The following is a 20,914-nucleotide window of genomic DNA, read 5'->3' as shown; positions in this document are numbered from 1 at the left end:
TCTTTTGTAAATTGCTCTTTGCCCATTTTGTTTTGGATTTTCTTTTTATTATTGAAATTTAGGAGTTCTTCATATATTCTGGATTTGTCCTTTGTCAAATATATGTATTTGACATATATATATAAAGTATATGTGACATACATATGTATATATGTGTGTGTGTGTATGGTCATTTTCTTAATAGTGTCTTTTGATTAGCAGAAGTTTGTACTTTTGATAAAGTCCAATTTGTTTTTAATTTCGTAGTTAATGCTTTCTGGTCCTTTCTAGGAAATTCTTACCCCAAGGTCTCAAAAATAAGTTTTATTTTAGAAGTTTTGCAATTTTTAGCTTTAAATATTTAGGCCTATGATTTATCATGAATTATATTTTGTGTGTGATGTGATGGAGGAGGCTGAGCTTCTCTTATTTTCCACATGGTTATCTAGCACCACTTGTTGAAGACTTTTCCTTTCTCCCATGAATTCCTTTGGAACCTTTGTTGAAAATCAGTTGACTGTATACATGTGGGTCTCTTTCTGAATTTTCTGCTTTGTTGCACTGATCTGTCTGTCCTTACTCTAATACCATACTGTCTTTATTAGCTTTAGTAACTTTGTTCTTTTTCAAGATGGTAGGACTGTTCTAAGTTCTTTCCATTTCTAAAACTTTTAGGACCAGCTTGTTAATTTCTTCCAAAAAGTTTTTTTTTCCCTTATTGATATATAATTCACGTACTGTAAAATACACCCAATTGAAAGTGTGCAGTTCTTTGTATTTTGACAATTGTGTATACCTATGAAACTGCCACTACAATCATGGTATAGGACATTTTATCATCCTAAAGATTCTCTCATGCCCTTTTGCATTCACTTTTCTGGCCCAACAGCCCACTGATTGGCTTTGTTCTGGAATTCTGTATGCATGGACTCATACGATGTGTATTCTTTTGTGTCTAGATTCTTTTGCTTATTATTTTTGATACCTATGTTGTATCTATCAGCAATTTGTTTCTTTTTATTGCTGTGTAATATTCCATTATAAGGATATTTTTGTTAATTTTTTGCTTGTTGACAGATATTTGAGTTATTTCCAGGTTTTGTCTCTTGTGAATAAAGGTACCATAAACTTTCGTTGACAAGTCTTTGTGTAGACTTACATTTTCATTTCTCTTGAGTGAATACCTGGGAGTGGAATTGTTAGGTGATATGATAAATATATATTATTTTTAAAAGAAACTGTTGAGCACTTTTCTAAAGTGGTTGTGTAATTTTAGATTCCCGCCAACAACAGATGAGAGTACCAGTTGCTCCATATCCATGCCAACACTTTATTGTCCGTGCTTTTAATTTTAGTGATTGTAGTGGGTGTATAGTGGTATTTGTTGTGGTTTTAATTTGCAATTCCCTAATGAGTAATGGTATTGAACATTGTTTTCATGTGCTTTTTGACTTTTTGTATATTTTCTTGGGTGAAGTAGCCATTCATACCTTTTGCTTATTATTTTTAAATTGAGTTGTCCTACTGATTTATAAGATTATGTAAATCTTATAAATCATATATACACACATTTTTCTGAAGAAATGAGTTCTTCGTAAATGTCAACTCTATTACAAATATTTTCATCAAAAATGTGGCTTGCCATTTAATTTTCCTAATTTAATTTTCTTTCAAAGAGTAGAAGTTTTAAATTGTGATGAAGTCCAGTTTATCAATTTGTTCTTTTATGGTTTGTGCATTTGCGTCCTAGCTCAGATTTTTTTTGCCTGTATGTCTGCTTGTGCTATCACTTAGTAAATGAGAAGAGTTCTGTAGTAATGATATTTGGAGATTCATCTCTTTCTTTAGTTCCGTCAGGTTTTGTTTCATGTATTTGAAACTCTGTTATTAGGCATGTACATTTGTAGAATTGTGTCTGTTATGATTGTGGGAATATCCTTTATTTCTGACAATACTTCTTGTCTTTAAGTCTGTTTTGTTTGACATTGTAAGTCACTTCACCTTTCTTATGATATGTGTTTGTATGATATCTCTTTTCCATTCATTTGCCTTTAACCTTTCTGTGCTGTTTGGCTGGAGTAGACCATTATTGTCTAAAAGTTTTCTGTATTGAAGGGCAGTCCCTTCCTGGTCCTTTGGCTAGAATGAGTGGCTTTTGATGTTGTTATTGTTGCTGTTGATGTTGTCTTATCTGCACCCATTGGTGTTTCTGGGTTTCTGGCTTCGCGAGCTCCAAGTCTGAAATGTAGAGGCAAAAAGAAAACTCAGGGAACTCACGAGTGTGTTGTTCCTGGATCCTGAAGTCCCTAACCTGTCTGCCTTCTCTCTACCTCTCAGTCTTTTTTTTTTTTTAAATCCGATATCCAGGATTTTAGTTCTACTTACCAGAAGGAATAGAGGGATAAATATTCTTTCTTCAAATATAGACAAATTTACAGCAGTTTTCTTGCCTAGAAGAAAGAATTTCTACTTTTTGTTGTTTATTTTATTACCTTTGGCTATTTATACTTAAATTTACCGTGGACCATATGAGGCCTCTCTTTTACACTTTTGCTAAGTGAGGTTTAGGCTTGCTGTACTACTTCCCCAGTGCTCAAAAGAGTGTATTCTAATGCAAACACATTGTTGTTTCTAATTAAATCATCCTACCTTCAGGTTTTTTACTCCTTCATACCTGCTTTTAGCTGTTCTCCCCACCCCATCTTCCATTCCCAACTATAGGTAAATCAAGTCAACAATATTTCTTTAGAATAGTTTTTGCAAGGTAATTTATTAAGCACTTTATATACAAAAGACTTTTTCATCCATCTAGTATGGAAACTGAATAATGATAATTGTGAATTAGGAAGACATGTGCACATATGCATAACTTAAAAATGCTGTGGGAACACAGGAGGAAATCTGCCTAGCATTTTGTTGTTTGTATTCTTGCCTTTACTCCTTTTAGCCCCAGTTTTGTCATTTCTGGCTTTAGAATTGGTAATGACTCCCACATTAAGCCCGAACTCCTCAGCTTGGCATTCAGTTGGGAAGCCCACCTTGTCTTTCAATGTCTGCCATTGCTCCTTCATAGAAACTGTTCCAGTTAGACCAGTCTTCTTGCCATATTCATAATAAGGTCCATATTTCTGCTTGTGTCTTTAACCGTGCTGTTCACCCTGGCATAAATGTACTTACTCCCTTTTGTATGTGTGAGTATAAATAGCAGTTTAGTGGAAAGAATGTGTGTTTTGAGTCAAACAGATCCTAGTTATACCTCTGACTTGATGTGTGACTTAGGGTATAAGTTACTTTAGTTCTCTAAGCCTTAGTTCCTGTTTGTAAACATGGAAAAACACTACTCTCACAGGTTATTTAATGTATGTGAAAGTTCCTGAAGCCACAGGAACTCAAATAAAATTTGGATTCCTTTTCTTTGTTTCCTTAGTTAAAATTTAAGGCTAAGGGCCAGATTCATTTCTTCTAATCTTTGTCTCATCAGCAGTACACAATACATTGAGCACATGGAAAAGACAATAATTAGTTTATTAAATGCACAGTGTCGTATTTAATGTTGGAGCTCACAAATTATTGGACAAGAGAGACATGTGCATAGGTAATTAAAACACACATCATGGTTCATGCAGAATAGAGGTGTGTCCAGGAGATTCTGGGGATGGAAAGGAGTATCTGTGGCTTAGACTGGATAGGGCAGGCCATGAGGGAGGATTCCAGGAGTTTTATTGAAATCTATGTTACATACTATAAGGTTCACCCATTTTAAGTATATAATTCAGTGATTTTTAGTAAATTTAAGGTTCATGTAACCATTACCACAATCCAAATATAGAACAGTTTCATCATTCCAAAAAGATTCTTCGTGCCCATTTGCAGGCTGAATATTAAAGGATGAGTATGAATTAGCCATGCAAAAATATTGGAGGAAGCGCTGGATTCCAGGGGGTGAAGACAGCAATGCAGAGTCAGAGAAGCATAAAACAAAATGGTTGGGAGTCCTATAAGCCATTTTATTCCTGTAGTGTAAAGCTGTGCTCCTTCCATGCAGCCGTTTTGCCTTCCTCAGTCTTTGGAGCTCAGTTTCCTTATCTGTAATGTGTAACTATTAATGCTGGTTGGACTCTAGCTTCCTCGAAACTCTCAAATCCTATGACTGTCAAAACTTAGGATGCTTTCAATTAAAAGAAAAATACACTGTGCTTTTTTTTGTTAATGATAGCCAAAAGTCAGGGCCCATCAAGAAAAACAGAAAAATTATAGTGATGTTTATTGATCCTTTAATAGAACTTTCTCCCATTTTTATGCTTTACAAGTAATGCATACTAGGTAGAAAATTTATGCAATATAGAAAAGTAAAAAATATTAGATTATGTAATCTTAGAATTTAGGGATAATCACTATTAATGTTCTCTTGTTCTTACAGTTTTTGTGCATATATATTTAAAAATTGATGTTTTACATAAAATTGCTTTCCCCCACATTATTAAAACGTGATTTTTAATGCTGCATGATTTTTATAAGATTAAAAAAACGTGGCCTGTTCATTCTTAAAAATGATAACAAAAAGCAATCATGGACATGGCAAGGTCTATACAGAAGGGATAAAATGGAAAATAAAAAAATCTTTCCTTTCTCTTTTACCACTTCCAAGAGTTAACAGTAGTTAACTATTTCTTACATGTTTTCAGAATTTGTGTGTGTGGGGGTGTGTGCGGGGGGGGGGTGAGATTTTATATTCATTATTGAGATAGGCCATAGTTTAACTGATCTTGTCTATTGCTATTAAGATTATTTTGTTTTTGCTTTTACAGTGCTGAAATGAATATTTTCATGTATGTATTTTTGAATCCTTGCAAAAGTATATCTGAGAATTCCTGAGTCAGTACATTTGAAATTTTGATAAATATTACCAAATTGCTTTTCAAAAAAGATTGTGCTAATTTATGCTTCTCCCGTTATAGATACTCTCATGAGTCCGTGTTTGCTCATATCCTTACCAACACTGGGTATTATATACCTTAATTCTTTGCCAGTCCGATGTTAGAAAAATGGCTACTTACTGTTTTAATTCGTGTTTTAAAAGTTATAATTGTAATTTAACATTGTTTTTATACAGATATTGGTCATTTTTCTATGAACTGCGTGTTCATATCCTTTGTATAGATGTCTTGATTTGTTTATATTTTAATTGATTTGTAAGAACTCTTTGCTTTTTAAAGAAATTAGCCCTCTTTCATGATTTGCAATTTACGTTTGCTTGTCTTTTGACTTTGTTTATGGTCAGATTTATCATCCTTGTGTTTTATGGCCTATGGGTTTTTTTAAAATTGCAAAATAGTCTTAAAAGTGAGTGCAAAGAGAAACAAGTGACTCCAGTAGAGTCTCAATTGAATAGCATAAGAACTAATCAAAGCAACTTATGAGCACAGTACTTTGACTTGTACCCTCCACCTAAAGTAGAAAAAGAATGCAAACAAACCTTGAATAATTCATAACGTTTGTAGTGTGCATTCTAGTGAAACTATTTTGCGTGCATTTTATGATTGAGCAATTGAGGTAATTGCAGTAAAAATAAAATAGTTATTTTCAACACTTGAACTAATTGCTTGCAACATAGAACTACACTAATGATGTATAGTTGTATGAATCATTAAATATATCATTTTAACTATATTATAAATTTCAATTTTGATACCAAACTTCATGTGTAGTTACAGAAATAGTCTTTATTATTATTTATAGTCGTTTGATCATAGCTTAAAAAAAGTAATATTTTATGTTGGCTAGCAATCAGAATGAAGCTCTTTACCATGGTGAGTTCTTTTTTAAAGGAACTCTGTATTCTGAGTACTCTACTCTGACTTACATTTGGTTTTTCTCTAATACTTGAAGATCCCAGGTTTTGCAGCTCTTCGAGATCTAAAATGTATGATGCATGGAATGTAATGAGCTGATAAAATGAAAATGTCTTTTTAAAGGAGGGTAACGAAGAAATATTTCTGATTTGTAAATGTAAGATTGTTGTGTTGTGCGTTTGTGGCACTTTCGTGTTTTGATTGCAGCTATATGACTGATGCTCTTTTTTCCCCTTTGTGCAGGTGTAATGGATAGGTAACAGAGAAGCCTGTCTCGTCAGGGAGGCAGAATGACTGAGTGCTTCTTGCCCCCCACCAGCAGCCCCAGTGAACACCGCAGGGTGGAGCATGGCAGTGGTCTTACCCGAACCCCCAGCTCTGAGGAAATCAGCCCTACTAAATTTCCTGGATTGTACCGCACTGGCGAGCCCTCACCTCCCCATGACAGCCTCCATGAGCCTCCTGATATAGTGTCGGATGATGAGAAAGATTATGGGAAGAAAAAGGGAAAATTTAAGAAAAAGGAAAAAAGGAGTAAGTATAATTTTTCTCTATGCAGTCTCCAGAAGGAACTAACTAGCTAGTGACAGGAGAGTGAAGTGTGACAGAAATGACTGGAGCAGCTAAACAGCAGTGCAGTTTGTGTCATGGTTTGAAATTGACTCAAAGAGACCCAACATGAAAAATCTGAGCTAAATAAAGTAAGAGGACATTATTCAGATGATGAAAGAAAGCTTTATATTATAGAAGGATTCTTTCCATTAGCCCTCTATGTAGAGACTTTTCTGTATATTTATAATACTTGGTTTGCCAAAATTCCACTTAAACACATACATAAAATAAAACCAGTTTTCACCACCTGCTCTTGCAACGGTAACTGGCTTTCTGCGTGTCGCCCTCTTGTAATCAGATGTCACTGCAACATCTCATTTTAGCTGAGAAACCCTCCCCACCCCACCCCTCCTTTTTTTTTTTTGGTCTGGGATTGGCCTTGAAGTGAAAAGCAAGGTAGCCAGTGAGTGCCAGGTGGCACTTTTTTTTTTGTCCTATTTTTAAAGAGCATATGGACAGTTTGACATTAAACAAACATATAACTTCCTGCTCTTCTTTGACAGCTGAAGGCTATGCCGCCTTCCAGGAAGATAGCTCTGGAGATGAAGCTGAAAGTCCTTCCAAAATGAAGAGATCCAAGGGAATCCATGTTTTTAAGAAGCCCAGCTTTTCTAAAAAGAAAGAGAAGGATTTTAAAATAAAAGAGAAACCCAAAGAGGAAAAACATAAAGAAGAAAAGCACAAAGAAGAAAAACATAAAGAGAAGAAGTCAAAAGACTTGACAGCAGCTGATGTTGTTAAACAGTGGAAGGAAAAGAAGAAAAAGAAGAAGCCAATTCAGGAGCCAGAGGTGCCTCAGATCGATGTTCCGAATCTCAAACCCATTTTTGGAATTCCTTTGGCTGACGCAGCAGAGAGGACCATGATGTATGATGGCATTCGACTGCCGGCAGTTTTCCGTGAATGTGTAGATTATGTAGAGAAGTATGGGATGAAGTGTGAAGGCATCTACAGAGTTTCAGGTATTGGGAACATGCACTTGGTGGTTTTTAAAAATTCACTTCCGTTTTTCAAAATAAGGAAAAGTATTAACTCTTGAGGAATATCGTGACATGGGTCCTAAGCCTTACTCATTTCCTTGATTCTTCCAGTTGAACAAAAATTCTTCCACAGTGTGTGTGTGTCTAGTTTGATTTTTTTAAAAATGATATCCCTTTTCATTAGAAGGATTTACATATGAGCTGATCACAGCTTGCAGCTGCTTGGAATGAGAAGTGAAGCATACGGTAGTGTCTCTTAACTTGGGTTCTCTCAGACCCTGCTTTATTCTCATCTTCTTCCCTCTGAGCAGGGGCTCAGTGTTGTGGGGGAGTTCAGCAGGAGAAGGCAGGAAATCTGGGTTAAGGCTGCTTCTTGGTGTTACATTTATTGACACAATCATATAATGTATTTCCTGAGTTAGCTAAGGTACATGAAATGTTATTTGCTGAAGGCCCAAATGTGAATGCTTATATCAGCCATGTGCAGCTATTACATGTATTAGTGAAATTGATTTTCCATTTTTCTTTGTTCCATATCTATGAAAATTTAAATTTCATACTTGGCAAGAATATAATTCATGTTGGGTATCTGAAATTAAGCAAAATGTGTATTATTTAAAGTAAAAAGAGTTTATTTCTTACGAAGCATTATGACTTTTTTGTTGTTACAGGACGAAAGTCCTGACTGGTGGCAGCACATGTTCCAAGTCATTACATTCCCAGAATTCAGTTTCCCGATACTAAAGATTTCATGTAATTCATTATTGGTCACACATGTTTTCATGATGAAGTAGTCACACATATTTAGAATATATAAAGCAATTAGACTTAGTTTTTACATTTAATTGCTTCATACACATTTTTAGAAGGTAGATTTGATGTTTAAGTTTTGTTGAGAAAGGGCAGGCATTTTTGATAATCAGAAAAATCTTTACATAATTCCATAGATAACATGTTATCATTTAAGAGTATTTTGGCTAAAATGCTATTTTATAGAAAATAAACAAATATGAAACTATTTGAATTTATAACTCCTTGCTAACATGACTTTTAAGACTAATTTATGATGAACTGATTTTTAAAGATTTAGACAGTACTACTATAAGCTGTTTCTCTTACATAATTTTGATAAGCATGAAGAAATTTTAGGTGTAAATTTCTAAAGAGTTTCTACAGCTTTCTTCAAAAAATTCTTTTGTTTTTGACCTCTTTTTAATGTTTGTATTCTTTTGGAGAGCCAAAGTTGCAGAACTCCTCTTTGTGTCAAAGCATTCAAACTGATCATTAAATTAACTCCTGGAGGTTGAGCTCCTGCTTTAATCAATTTTTTATTTTATTTTTTTAAGCTCTGGCAGTATGCCGTATTCAGCATGCTACGGACTACAGAGTTTGTGGTTGTGACTTTTCTTTTTGAATGCTAATAGTATTGTTTTCTGCTGGAAAGTTTTGGTTCTCACTTATGCATATATAAGTTCTAGTTTTAAAACTAATATATCATTTTGCATATGCTCTTTCTCCACCTGGATATTGTATTTGAAGTGTCCAGTTTTTGAAGGGAAATCATTTTGATAGCACCATATATTCTCATTGTTCATTTGTGCAATTTTCTAGGTAGGCATTGTTGGGGAAAAATTAGGTATGTATAAAATATATACGAGAGAGGTCTTTGCCAAGAATTTCAACTAAAGTTATCACCATGTTTCACTCATGTTGTCATAATATGAAAATGGGAATTATTTTCTAACTTTTCTGTCTCAAAGATTATATAAAAATAAAATCATGTTATTATTTTTATATTTGGAGTTATTGATTTTGTTTTGTCAGTGCTGGATGAATACAAATTTATTGTAATGCCATTGAAAGGTCTTACATAAAATAATGCTGAAGCCCAGAGAGGTAAGCATTGTTGATTGTAAGATGCTATTCAGATTGGATGACACTTGAGTATTCAGTTACCATTACAGGATTAACCATTATAGTCTCTCAGCCTTAAGTTGTAGCTTGTTTTCAAATAATTGGCCTAAAGTTTTAATTATTGAAAACAACAGAAAGCTCCCTTGTACTCTTAAGAGCAGTCATTGTCACTGAATTATGTCATTTAAATGCAGATTGGACTAGAGACTTAAAAACATAATGTTTGAAAAACATTCATTTTTTGTATGTTTCTGTCCAGTAAAAAAAAAAAAAAAAAAAATTCGATTTTAGAAACCCAAATTTCACTTTTTTTTGTTGCAGCTCCGTTCCAGGTTACCAAAACATGTAAAGAATTCAAACTTCAAAATGGAAATTAAATGGAGATTATTTAATAGAGAACGATTTCAACAAATTTGTTTAGATAGTGAACTCACCTTTTGCATTTGAGTTACAATTTTTACTTGTAAAAAAAGTAATTACCCACAACTTTTTGGAACATGTTTATGTATACTGAATTGCATTTTATGTTGTCAGTCTTGTGACTAGTTAGAAAAAGCAGTTGGCCGCCTGTGTAGAGCAAGACTTATGCTTAGGTTGTAGTTTAGTTTTTGCCTGAATTTTGACTTATCTTTAAATTAAAAACAGTTGTGAGTCAATTGGCATATTTTCTTAATATGTTTGTGGTTGCTATGACTTTTGTTCTTAATATTGAGTTTTTCCATTTTCATTTAGCTTTTGGTTAAATTCACCCTCAAAATGTAGTCTTTTTTATTTCGTTTACAGAGGAATTACGTGAACCTTGTGCAGATAAATACTTCATAACTGGAGGTTTACTATTGTCAGATTGGCTTTTCTCAGATCTTTCTGCAGGGGTGGGTACAGTGATGAAGAAAGCTGTTTCATTTATTTTTCTCTCAATATTCTCTTTCTCTCTGAATTTGAATGTTTTAAGGAATTAAATCAAAGGTGGATGAGCTGAAAGCAGCCTATGACAGAGAGGAGTCTCCAAATTTGGAAGAATATGAGCCTAACACTGTAGCCAGTTTGCTGAAGCAGTATTTGCGAGACCTTCCGGAAAATCTGCTTACCAAAGAGCTTATGCCTCGCTTTGAAGAGGCTTGTGGGAGGAGTACAGAAAGTGAGAAAGTACAGGAGTTCCAGCGCTTACTGAAAGAGCTGCCAGAATGTAACCATCTTCTGATTTCTTGGCTGATCGTGCACATGGATCATGTTATCACAAAGGAACTGGAAACAAAAATGAATATACAGAACATTTCTATAGTGCTCAGTCCAACTGTTCAGGTACATGTGCCCTCTGATGCCGGCCCTGGGGAGTTGGGGGAACATTTTTGTTGCTGAGTTGCATACAAAGCACTTAACCAGTGAAAGTAGATAAGAGTTTAGCCTGAATATTGGTCTTTTTTTCACAATGTAGACAGTGTCGACATATAGGATGATGAGCATATTTGCCTGTTAGCTTGTAGCTATGTAATATGAATATTGTACCATCTTTGGTGTGGGTATCTAAACCAGTTCATGGTAACGGTGGTCTGTCATTAAAGGACGAGCCCATGGTACCTGCAGTTACAGAGATCACTATAGAATTTTAAAGATTTCAGTTATTTCTTCAAATAGCATTATTGCTTAATTATATTACACACACATATCAGACTTGGGCTCAAAGAGACCTAACATTTGTTTGGTCAGGCATTTAACCTGAGGATTTCAATCATCAAGATAGTTCCTAGAGAAGGATTTTGTAGAAACTTTATCTGAGGGGACATTTCAGGGAATTGGATAGTGTGTTAATTGCTGTCTCTTTATAACAAAAGTACTTGGTCTTCATTTATTGCTGCTCAATTGGTACTAGCATAGACGTGTTTTCTTTTAACTAGAGTTATTGATATTTTACTTAGGCCACACACAAAAGGCGAAAAGAGATGATGGTTATATTTTTTAAGCCTTTTTGGCCAACGTACTGTGTTATTAGTCATTGTCTAACACACTGTGAAAGAGTGTATTTTCTTTTACTAAAGATTTTGTCATTGTTCATTGATTATATTTTGGAAGCAAAAAATACTTCTCAAATTTCAATGTGATCATTCATATTAGTCAGGATTTCAGAATTTGGTAAATATTACATTGTTATTTAATATTACTACATTAGGGATGATAGTGTCATAGAAGATTTAAGTGTGTTGTAAGGATAAGTTTTAGGTAGAAAGTAATTTCTTTCAGCCAACCTAATGTCCTGATCGCCTAGCATATGAACATCATATTTAAACACTGACTGTGCAAATGTGCCTAGAAGGCATTTATTTCTGGAGCGAGGGCTCAAACTCTCAGTCCAATTTACAACTGCAAGTGCTCTTGCTTACTTCACATTCCTTCATATTCAACAGATCAGGTTGTGTGTGTTAAAAGGTCTCAAAATGACTTGGAAAAAAAAAAGCTTTTTAAAATCAGTAAATATAGTAGTGCTAAGAAAGAACAAATTGAAGGTCATCAGCTTCTATATCCTTTTCTTTCCAATTCCTTACAGTGTTTGAGTACATTTTAAATCATATTTTTCCATTCTCTTCTTAAAATTGTCCACTAATTAACAAAGCACGTCTAGTCACTACTGAGGAAAACTTTCATTCACGTGTCCAGAATTAAAGGACATGCTGTGTGATAGACACAAATGAAATGATGAAATAAAATAATTTTAATAGCTTTCTTGTAAATCTTTTTATTTTTTTTCTTAGATTAGCAATCGCGTCCTATATGTGTTTTTCACACATGTGCAAGAGCTCTTTGGAAATGTGATACTAAAGCAAGTCACAAAACCTCTTCGTTGGTCTAACATGGCCACTATGCCTACACTGCCAGAAACCCAGGAGAACATCAAGGAGGAGATCAGAAGACAGGTATATGAGCTCAGCCTGTGCTTTAGCCCTAAAGAACCAGCCTTTCCTCTGACCCTTTTGGACACTGATGATGATAATGATGAAGAACTCTTATCCACTGAGTACTTTCTCAAGTGTGTCTGGAGCTATGTTTGGCACATTCTTCATGGCACACTGAAGCCAGAAATTTTTATCTGGCACTGTTAACAAATCAGTTAACTCAGAATATGATGGTAGAGGGAGCACAGATTTTAAAATCAAAAGACTGGCTTTAAATTTTTGCTCTGCTTCTCATTGACTGATTTAGGCAAATCACTTAACCTACTTAAGCCTCATTGATCCCATTTTAAAATGGACCCTCTCTAGGTTTACTATGAAGATTACAATATATGAGATCATGCATTGAAGATGCTCAGCATGGTGTTATAAGCAATCCAAAAATGTAAGCTTATCCAGACAGGGTTGCTGTTACTAGCCATGTTTTACAGATAAGAATAATGAAATTTTAAATAACTTACTGTGTCACATGGTTACTAAGCTATAGAACCAGGATTTGATCCTGGATCAAATACTTTTCTACTATACTAATTTGATAGAAGGAAACAGTGACATTTGGTTGTGTGCGCGCGTGCGCGCGTGCGTGCGTGCGTGTGTGTGTGTGTGTGTGTGTGTGTGTGTGTTTGGCAAGGTGAATAAGAAATTCAGGACTAAAATTTATTAAAAAAATTTTTAATAATCAAATAACAATATTTGACTATTATGTCTTATATTTGCATACACGTTATCAAATCTCTGTTTGCTTTTCTTCCTTTTATCTTCTCTGATTAGTTGATGGTGTGTTGGGGGAAGGGATGTAAATTCACTTCTGTTGAATTGATGTAAATTAATGAGAACCCAGTGCCCAGGAAAAACAAATAAGAATGATTTTTTCAGTTATATCCTTATAAAAAAATAATCTGGGCTATTATTTTATTCCTTTAATGATAATTGAAAAATAGTTTATTCTACATCTTTAGAAGCTGCATGGTTTATTTTAAGGTGGTAAGATGTGGAATACTACTCAGTTGTGGTATATTGTTTTCTAGGAGTTTCTTTTGAATTGTTTACATAGAGATCTACAAGGTGGGATAAAGGATTTATCTAAAGAAGAAAGATTATGGGAGGTACAAAGAATTTTGACAGCCCTCAAAAGAAAACTGAGAGAAGCTAAAAGACAGGTGAGTAAATGTATTACTTGGGTACATCACGTCATAACAAAATATAAGAAGAATGCGCTGGGATCTTTTATATACTCTTATTTCTTTTAAAAATGCAACATGTAAAGGTCTCCTGAAGTGAAGTTCCCTGTTAGGAAATTTATTCATTCAGATGTTCCCAGTTCTGGATTATTGATCCTTTAGCTTGGTTATCGGGGAAACATTTTGTTTAAACAAATTATTTTACTGAAAGATATTTTGTCCTTTCCTGCTTAACCGTACCTGTAAACAGGTTTCTAAGCATGAGAAGCAGTTGGAGAGTGATACTTTAGAGACTGCTGGGCAATTTGAGTCAGCTTTTTGGAAACACATGGAGGTACTGAAGATCAGGAGGAATTTTCTTTACCTAGTAATAGGAAGAGTGGTACGTGACTTCTGATAAGTTTGGGGTACACGAGTCAGACTTTTAGTGTATGTTGCTTGACTCTGGGACTTTGAGTTTCCCAGCCACACCAAAGATAGTTCCCAAATCTCTGGACCCTCTAAGGAACATTAGCTAGCATTTGTCAGACTGGGAGAGCATGATTGATAGTTGGTCACCATTGTGGCTGTGCCAAGAAACAAAGACAACCCATATATTTCTGTTGCTTTGAGGTTAGAGATTTGCCCTTATGTAGAGGATAGCTTTATCAGAAAGGAAACATTCATGAAATTCTTACGCATGCACTCTAGGACTAACAGAAGCCCTCTGTGTCTACTTCTTACTCCTTTTCTCCTGTTTACCAGATTATCTTTTTATTTTGCTTCCTACACCTGTTGTTGTTGTTATTCATTCCCTTCATGATTCAGCCTAGAATTGAGTTTTAGACTGACCAACCAGGCTTCATGGTTATAATTGTTAACCATGTAGCATTGCCCATCAGCCTTTAATTGAAGGGTCTCTGATCTAGGACAGGGCTAATGTAGGTTTGGCTTTCATTTCTCTTGCTTCTACATCTCTTTTAGATAAAAGAATTATGACATAACAAACCAGAACCAATAACATAAAGGGATGAATTACCTTTGCTTTACCAGTTTTTTTGATGTTATCTTTTCATGCCTGGTCTTTAATTCACAAAATACTTAACAGATTTTATCAAGTGGTTTTTAACTTTTAGGAATAAATGACTTTTAAAGATAGAAATAAATTCATTATATTAACAGACTGAAAATAAGAAAAATCCCACCTATTAGAATAGCTGTTATCAACAAGGACAAGTAATAACAAATATTGGAGAGGATGCGGAGAAAAAGGAACTGTTGGTGAGGCTGCAAATTGATATGGCCACCATGGAAAACAGTATGGAGGTTCCTCGAAAAACTAAGAATTGATCTACCATATGATCCAGCAATCCCTCTTCTGGTATTTACCCCAAAGACTTGAAAACTCATATCCGAAAAGAAATTGGCACAGCGATGTTTGTAGCAGCAGTATTCACGGTGGCCAGGACATGGAAGCAACCGAAGTGTCCTACGATAGATGATTGGCTAAGGAAACTGTGGTACATATATACAATAGAATATTACTCGGCCATAAGAAGAGATGAAATAACTGCCATTTGTGATAACATGGATGGGGACCTCAAGATAATCATGCTAAGCGAAATAAGCCAGACAGAAAAAGTTGAAAACCACATGATATCGTTTACATGTGGGATATAAACCTAAAAGCAACAAACAAGGACAAAGAAACAGAGATTCAGGGACATGGACAATAGATTAGTGGTTACCAGAGGGTGGAATGGGAGAAGGGAGGAGGGAGGTAGATGGTGTAAAAGGGGTCAAATATGTGGTGACAGAAAGAAATCTAACTATGGGAGAGGAACACACAATGCAATATATATATGCCTTCCTGTTAAATTGTACAGCTGAAACTTACTGGATTTCGTTAACCAATGTCACCATAAAAAAAGGAAGAAAAACCACATGATCACATCAGTGATCATATTTGGCAGAATTCAGCACTTATTCGTGATAAAAACTCTCAGCAAACAACTTTCTCAACCCGATAAAGGGTACATGTGAAAAAAATCTGTGATTAATGTACTCAATGATAATAGTGTAAATGCTCTCCCCTAAGATTGGGTGTACAAGGCAGGGAGATTTCTGCTCTTATTATTTCTATTCAACATTGTACTGAGAAGTTCATTGTAGCCAGGGCAATAAAGCAAGGGAAAAAAAGGCATACAGATTGGACAGAAATAAGTCTGTCTGTAGACGAAATTATTGCCTACATATAAAATCCTAAGGTATCTATAAAAAAACTAATAAGTGAATTTAACAAGATTGTAGGATATACAGATATACAGAAATCTATTGTATTTCTGTGTATTAGCAATGAACAACTAGTTATTGAACTTAAAAAGAAAAAAATGGAGTGATATGTCTCAATATTGTTGTTTGTTTTCTCAAATTGATCTGTGGATTCAGTCCCAGTCAAAGTCTAAACAGGTAGTTTTTATAGAAATTAACAAGTTTTCTGAAATTTTTGTGGAAATACAAATGACCTAAAATAGCGTAAGCAATTTTGAAAAGGAACAACATTGGAGGACTCACACTACCTGATTTTAAGACTTACTATAAACTACAGTAATCAAGGATAGACATATAGAATAGACTGTCAAGAAATAGACCCACATATATAAGGGCAGTTAATTTCAACAAAGATGCTAATTGATTCAACTGATATGAAACTCAAGAAGAGGCAAAACTATAGCAGTGGAAAACAGGTCAGTGATTGCAGGGGCCAGCAGATGATGGAGGAGCCCAAGTATCTTGTGTGGTGATGGATGTTCTGCATCACAATTGTGGTGGTTACTTGACTGTATACGTTTGTCAAAACTAATTGAGTTGTAGCCTTAAAATCAACCCCCTCAAAAAAAAGTATCACAGGAGGTCATTTATGTGGAAGGGTTCTGGAAATGGTGAGCACATTAGCCAGAATTGCACATTTCACCGTGTAGCCACAGACTAAGATCCACATATTTTTTTAGCTCAGTTAACAAATGCCTGTCTGTCCAGATGGTTCATCTGTTAATGTTATTTTTTTCAGTTCTAGGAAACAGGAAGGAAACTTTAGAATGGTGATGGTATGAGTTTGTTGAATGTGTGTTACATATAGGTTGACCAGTTTTGTTTTGTTTTTCCAATTGTCTTACTTGACAGGAGTGTGAAACCAAGATTGCACAAGAGATAGCCAGTCTTTCAAAAGAGGATGTTTCCAAAGAAGAAATGAATGAAAATGAAGAGGTTATAAATATTCTCCTTGCCCAGGCAGGCTAAACTCTTTTTCTCTATTTTGCAAGCTGCTTCTTTTTAAAAAATAAATATTGTGTATATTTAAGGTATACAACAGGATGATTGGTATACCGATACATCGTTAAATGATTACGGTAGTTGGGCTAATTGACATTATCTCCTTTTTCTTTTGTGATGAGAGCGCCTGAAACCTACTCTCTTAGCATGTTTCCAGTATTCAATACAGTATTATTGACTATAATCATCACATCTGTATATTAGATCTCTAAGCTTACTCATCCTATATAACTGCAACCTTGTAGCTTTTGATCAACATCTCCCCATTTCCCCCACCTCTCACTCAGCCTTTGTTAACCACCTTTCTACTCTGTTTTCTATGGGTTTGAATTATTTTTTAGATTCCGCATATAAATGAGATTGTACAACATTTGTCTTTCTCTCTTGCTCATTTTACTTAGCATAATGTCCTCCAGGTTCATCCATGCTATCTATAAATGACAGAATTTCCTCCTTTCTCATGGCTGAATATTTGTGTGTGTGTGTGTGTGTGTGTGTGTGTGTTACGTGTACACGTGTGTCTGTACACCACATCTTTATCCATTCATTTGTTGATGATTGGGTTATTTTCATATTTTGACTCTTGTGAATAATATTGCAATGAACACAGGATTGCATAAATCGATTTGATATCTTGTTTTCCTTTCTCTTGAATGTGTGTTCAGAAATAGTATTGCTGGATTATGACTGTTATATTTTTAATTTTTTGAGGAATCTCCTCATTGTTTTCCATAGTGGCTATAACAGTTTACATTCCCACCAGCAGTATACAAGTGTTCCTTTTCCCTACATCCTTGCCAACACTTGTTATTTTTTGTTTTTTGATAATAGCTATCCTAGCAGGTGTGAGTTGATGATTGTGGTTTTGATTTGAATTTCCCTGATGATTAGCAACATTAAACATCTTTTCATACACCTTTGGTCATTTGTATCTCTTCTTTTGAGAAATGTCTATTAGGCCTTTTGCCCATTTTTAATTGGGTTGTTTTTTTTCTTTTCTTACTATTGCATTGTTTGAATCCCTTATATATTTTGGACATTAAACCCTTAGCAGATGTATGGTTTGCAAATACTTTCGCCCATTCCGTAGGTTGTCTTTTCACTCTATTGAGTGTTTCTTTTGCTGTGTAGAAGCTTTTTAGTCTGATGCAATTCCATTTGTCTATTTTTGCTTTTGTTGTCCTGTGTTGTTGGGGTCATATCCAAAAAAACTTATTGTCCTGGCAGTGTCAAAGAACTTTTTCCCTATGTTTTCTTTTAATAGTTTAATGGTTTCAGGTCTCACATTTAAATCTTAATCAATTTTGAGTTGATTTTTTTTTCTTATATATGAAGTGAGAGAGTCCAGTTTTCGTTCTTCTGCACTAATTTACCAATATCGTTTATAAAAGAGACTTTTTTTCTCCATTGGGTGTTCTTGGAACCCTAGTAAAAGATCAGTTGACCATAAATGTATGGATTTATTTCTGGGCTCTCTGTTCGACTCCATCGGTCTATATGTCTGTTTATATGCCTGTACCGTACTATTTTGATGATTATAGCTATCTAATGTATTTTGAAATCAGGTAGTGTGATGCCTTCAGTATTTTCATTTCGTTCAAGATTGCTTTGACTATCAGTCTTTTGTGGTTCTAATAAGAATTTTACGATTTTTTTCTATTTCTATGAAAAACATTAGAATTTTGATGGAGATTCCATTGAATTTACAGATTGCTTTGGGTAGTATGGCTATTTTAACAATATTATTTCTTCTGATCCATGAACATGGGACATCTTTCCATTTATTTGTATCATCTTCAATTTCATCAGTGTTTTATAGTTTTAGTGTATGGTGTGTAGATCTTTCACCTCTTTAAATTTATTCTAAGTCATTTTGATGCTATTGTAAATGGAATTGTTTTCTTTATTTTTCAGATAGTTTGTTGTTAGTATATAAAAATGCAACTGATTTTTGAATGTTGATTTTATATCCTGCAACTTTTCTCAATTCGTTTATTAGTTCTAATGGTTATTTGTTGGAGTCACTAGGGTTTTCTATATATAAGATCATGTCATCTGCAAAAAGACGATTTTACTTCTTTCCAATTAGGATAGCTTTTCTTTTCCTTGTCTAATTACTCTAGCTAGGACTTGTAGTTCTATATTGAATAGAAGTGGTTAGAGTGGGCATCATTGTCTTGTTCCTGATCTTAGAAGAAATGCTTTCAACTTTTTTCTGTTGAATGTGATGTTATCTGTGGCCTTGTCATTTATGGCCTTTATGATGTTGACATATGTTCCTTTTGTATCCACTTTGTTTAGTTTTTTTTTAATCATGCAAAGATATTCAATTATGTCAAATGCTTTTTTGCATTTATTGAGATGATCATATGGTTTTTATCCTTCATTCTATAATGTGGTATGTCACATTTTATTTGAGTATGTTGAACCATCCTTGCATCCCAGAGATAAATTCCACTTGATCAGGGTGTATTAGGGTATATCTTTTTAATGGGTTGAATTTGTTTTTCTGGTATATTGTTAAGGATTTTTGCATCTATGTTCATCAGGGATATTGGCCTATAATTTTCTTTTATTTCCTTGCCTGGCTCTGATATGAGGGTAATGCTGGCCTCGTAAAATGAGTTTGGGAGTGTTCCCTCCTCTTCAGTTTTCTGGGAGGGTTTGAGAAGGATTGGCATTACTTCGTCATTAAATGTTTGGTAAAATTCCCCTGTGAAGCCATGTGGTCCAGGTCTTTTGTTGGTTGGGAGATTTTTGATTATTGATTTAATCTCATTATTAGTCTGTTCAGATTTTCTATTTCTTCATGATTCAGTCTTGGTAGGTTGTATGTGTCTAAGAATTTATCCATTTCTTCTAGGTTACCCAAATTTGTTGGTGTATAAATGTTCATAGTAGTTTCTTATAATCCTTTGTATTTCTGTGGTATCAGTTGTAATGTTTCCTCTTTCATTTGTAATTTTATTTTTTTGAATCTTCCCTAAAGATTTGTCAGTTTTATTTTCTCCAACAACTCTTGGTTTTATTGATCTTTTTGTATCTTTTTTTAAGTCTCCATGTATTTCTGCTGATATTTATTAATTCCTTCTTTATGCTAATTTTGGGTTTAGTTTTTTTTTCTAGTTGAGGTATAAAGATATGTTGTTTATTTGAGAATTTTTTTCTTAATGTAGGCATTTATCACTATATACTTCCCTCTTTGAACTGCTTTTGCTACCTCTGATAGGTTTTGGAATGTTGTGTTTTCATTTTAATTTGTGTCAAGGTATTATTTTCTTCTTTGACCCATTAGTTGTTTAGGAGTGTGTTGCAAGATTCTTTGTGGTCATTATATTTTAATTTGAGCATTTCAACTACAGATATATCTTTTATCAAACTTGTAAGATGATTTTGAGGTTTTAGAGGGACTCTGCCTGTTGTCTGGCCCTACATTTATGTGATGTTTGCTTAAATGTTCAACTGGAGAAAGAAACTATTTTCTATGGAATGAATGCATCTTACTGGACACTGTTCTACATGCTTTACTTAATTCATTTCATCCACACAGGTCTGAGATTGGTATTTTTCCTAATTTACAGATTGTTGGCACTTGTTCCATATTGAGATTTGACTTTAAAAAATATTTAAAATATATTCTTCCTCACCTCACAAAGTTTGGATGATAACATGGATGAACCTGGAGGACATTATGCTAAATAAAATAAGCCAAACAGAGAAAGACAAATGTTGTATAAAATGTAACAATACAGATTTTAACTGATAGTTGTTGCTAATAGCACCTTTTAGATATTTTGATTTTAGTCTTTGCAGGTGAAAGTTGTTGGAGATGAATTGTTTTATTTTCTTTCATTGATTTGACAAATTGCTCTTGAGTATCTACTGTATTCTAGGAATAGAGCTGAAGATGAAATCTTTACTTCCTTTCTGAGCTTCGCAAGTCAATCTTACTCTGTTCTGGAAATTCCCAGAGTTTAGGGGAAAGGAATGAAGGTTTAGGCTCTAACAGTCTGTGTGTGCTTTCAGAGACTCATGCATGTGGGATACCTAAAGACTACCGAGTTTCAGTCCTTTTCTGTCACTTTTGAAAAATATTATTTTGCCTAGCAGGGGTATATAACTCTTTTCCCCTGAAGAGA

At 34.4% G+C, this 20,914-nt stretch overlaps 1 protein-coding gene across 2 annotated transcripts in view; it reads left to right on the top strand.

The window, feature by feature from the left end:
* RALBP1 (ralA binding protein 1) overlaps positions 1-20,914 on the top strand; it is a 49,753-nt gene that overhangs the window by 24,351 nt on the left and 4,488 nt on the right. The window contains exons 2-7 of one of the 2 annotated variants that reach the window (XM_011366160.2): positions 6,072-6,365; positions 6,947-7,405; positions 10,290-10,639; positions 12,085-12,246; positions 13,311-13,442; positions 16,626-16,709. In XM_011366160.2, coding sequence (XP_011364462.1) covers positions 6,122-6,365; positions 6,947-7,405; positions 10,290-10,639; positions 12,085-12,246; positions 13,311-13,442; positions 16,626-16,709 — 1,431 coding nt within the window. In that variant the 5' untranslated portion in view covers positions 6,072-6,121. Of the gene's footprint in view, positions 1-6,071; positions 6,366-6,946; positions 7,406-10,289; positions 10,640-12,084; positions 12,247-13,310; positions 13,443-16,625; positions 16,734-20,914 lie in introns of both variants that reach the window. The other variant, XM_011366158.2, reaches the window with a different exon arrangement.

The sequence above is a fragment of the Pteropus vampyrus genome, unplaced genomic scaffold (genome assembly GCF_000151845.1).
Source record: "Pteropus vampyrus isolate Shadow unplaced genomic scaffold, Pvam_2.0 Scaffold122, whole genome shotgun sequence".
Lineage (NCBI taxonomy): Eukaryota > Metazoa > Chordata > Mammalia > Chiroptera > Pteropodidae > Pteropus > Pteropus vampyrus.
The sequence above is the reverse complement of the archived record's forward strand: the minus strand, read 5'-3'. Positions and strand labels throughout refer to the sequence as shown.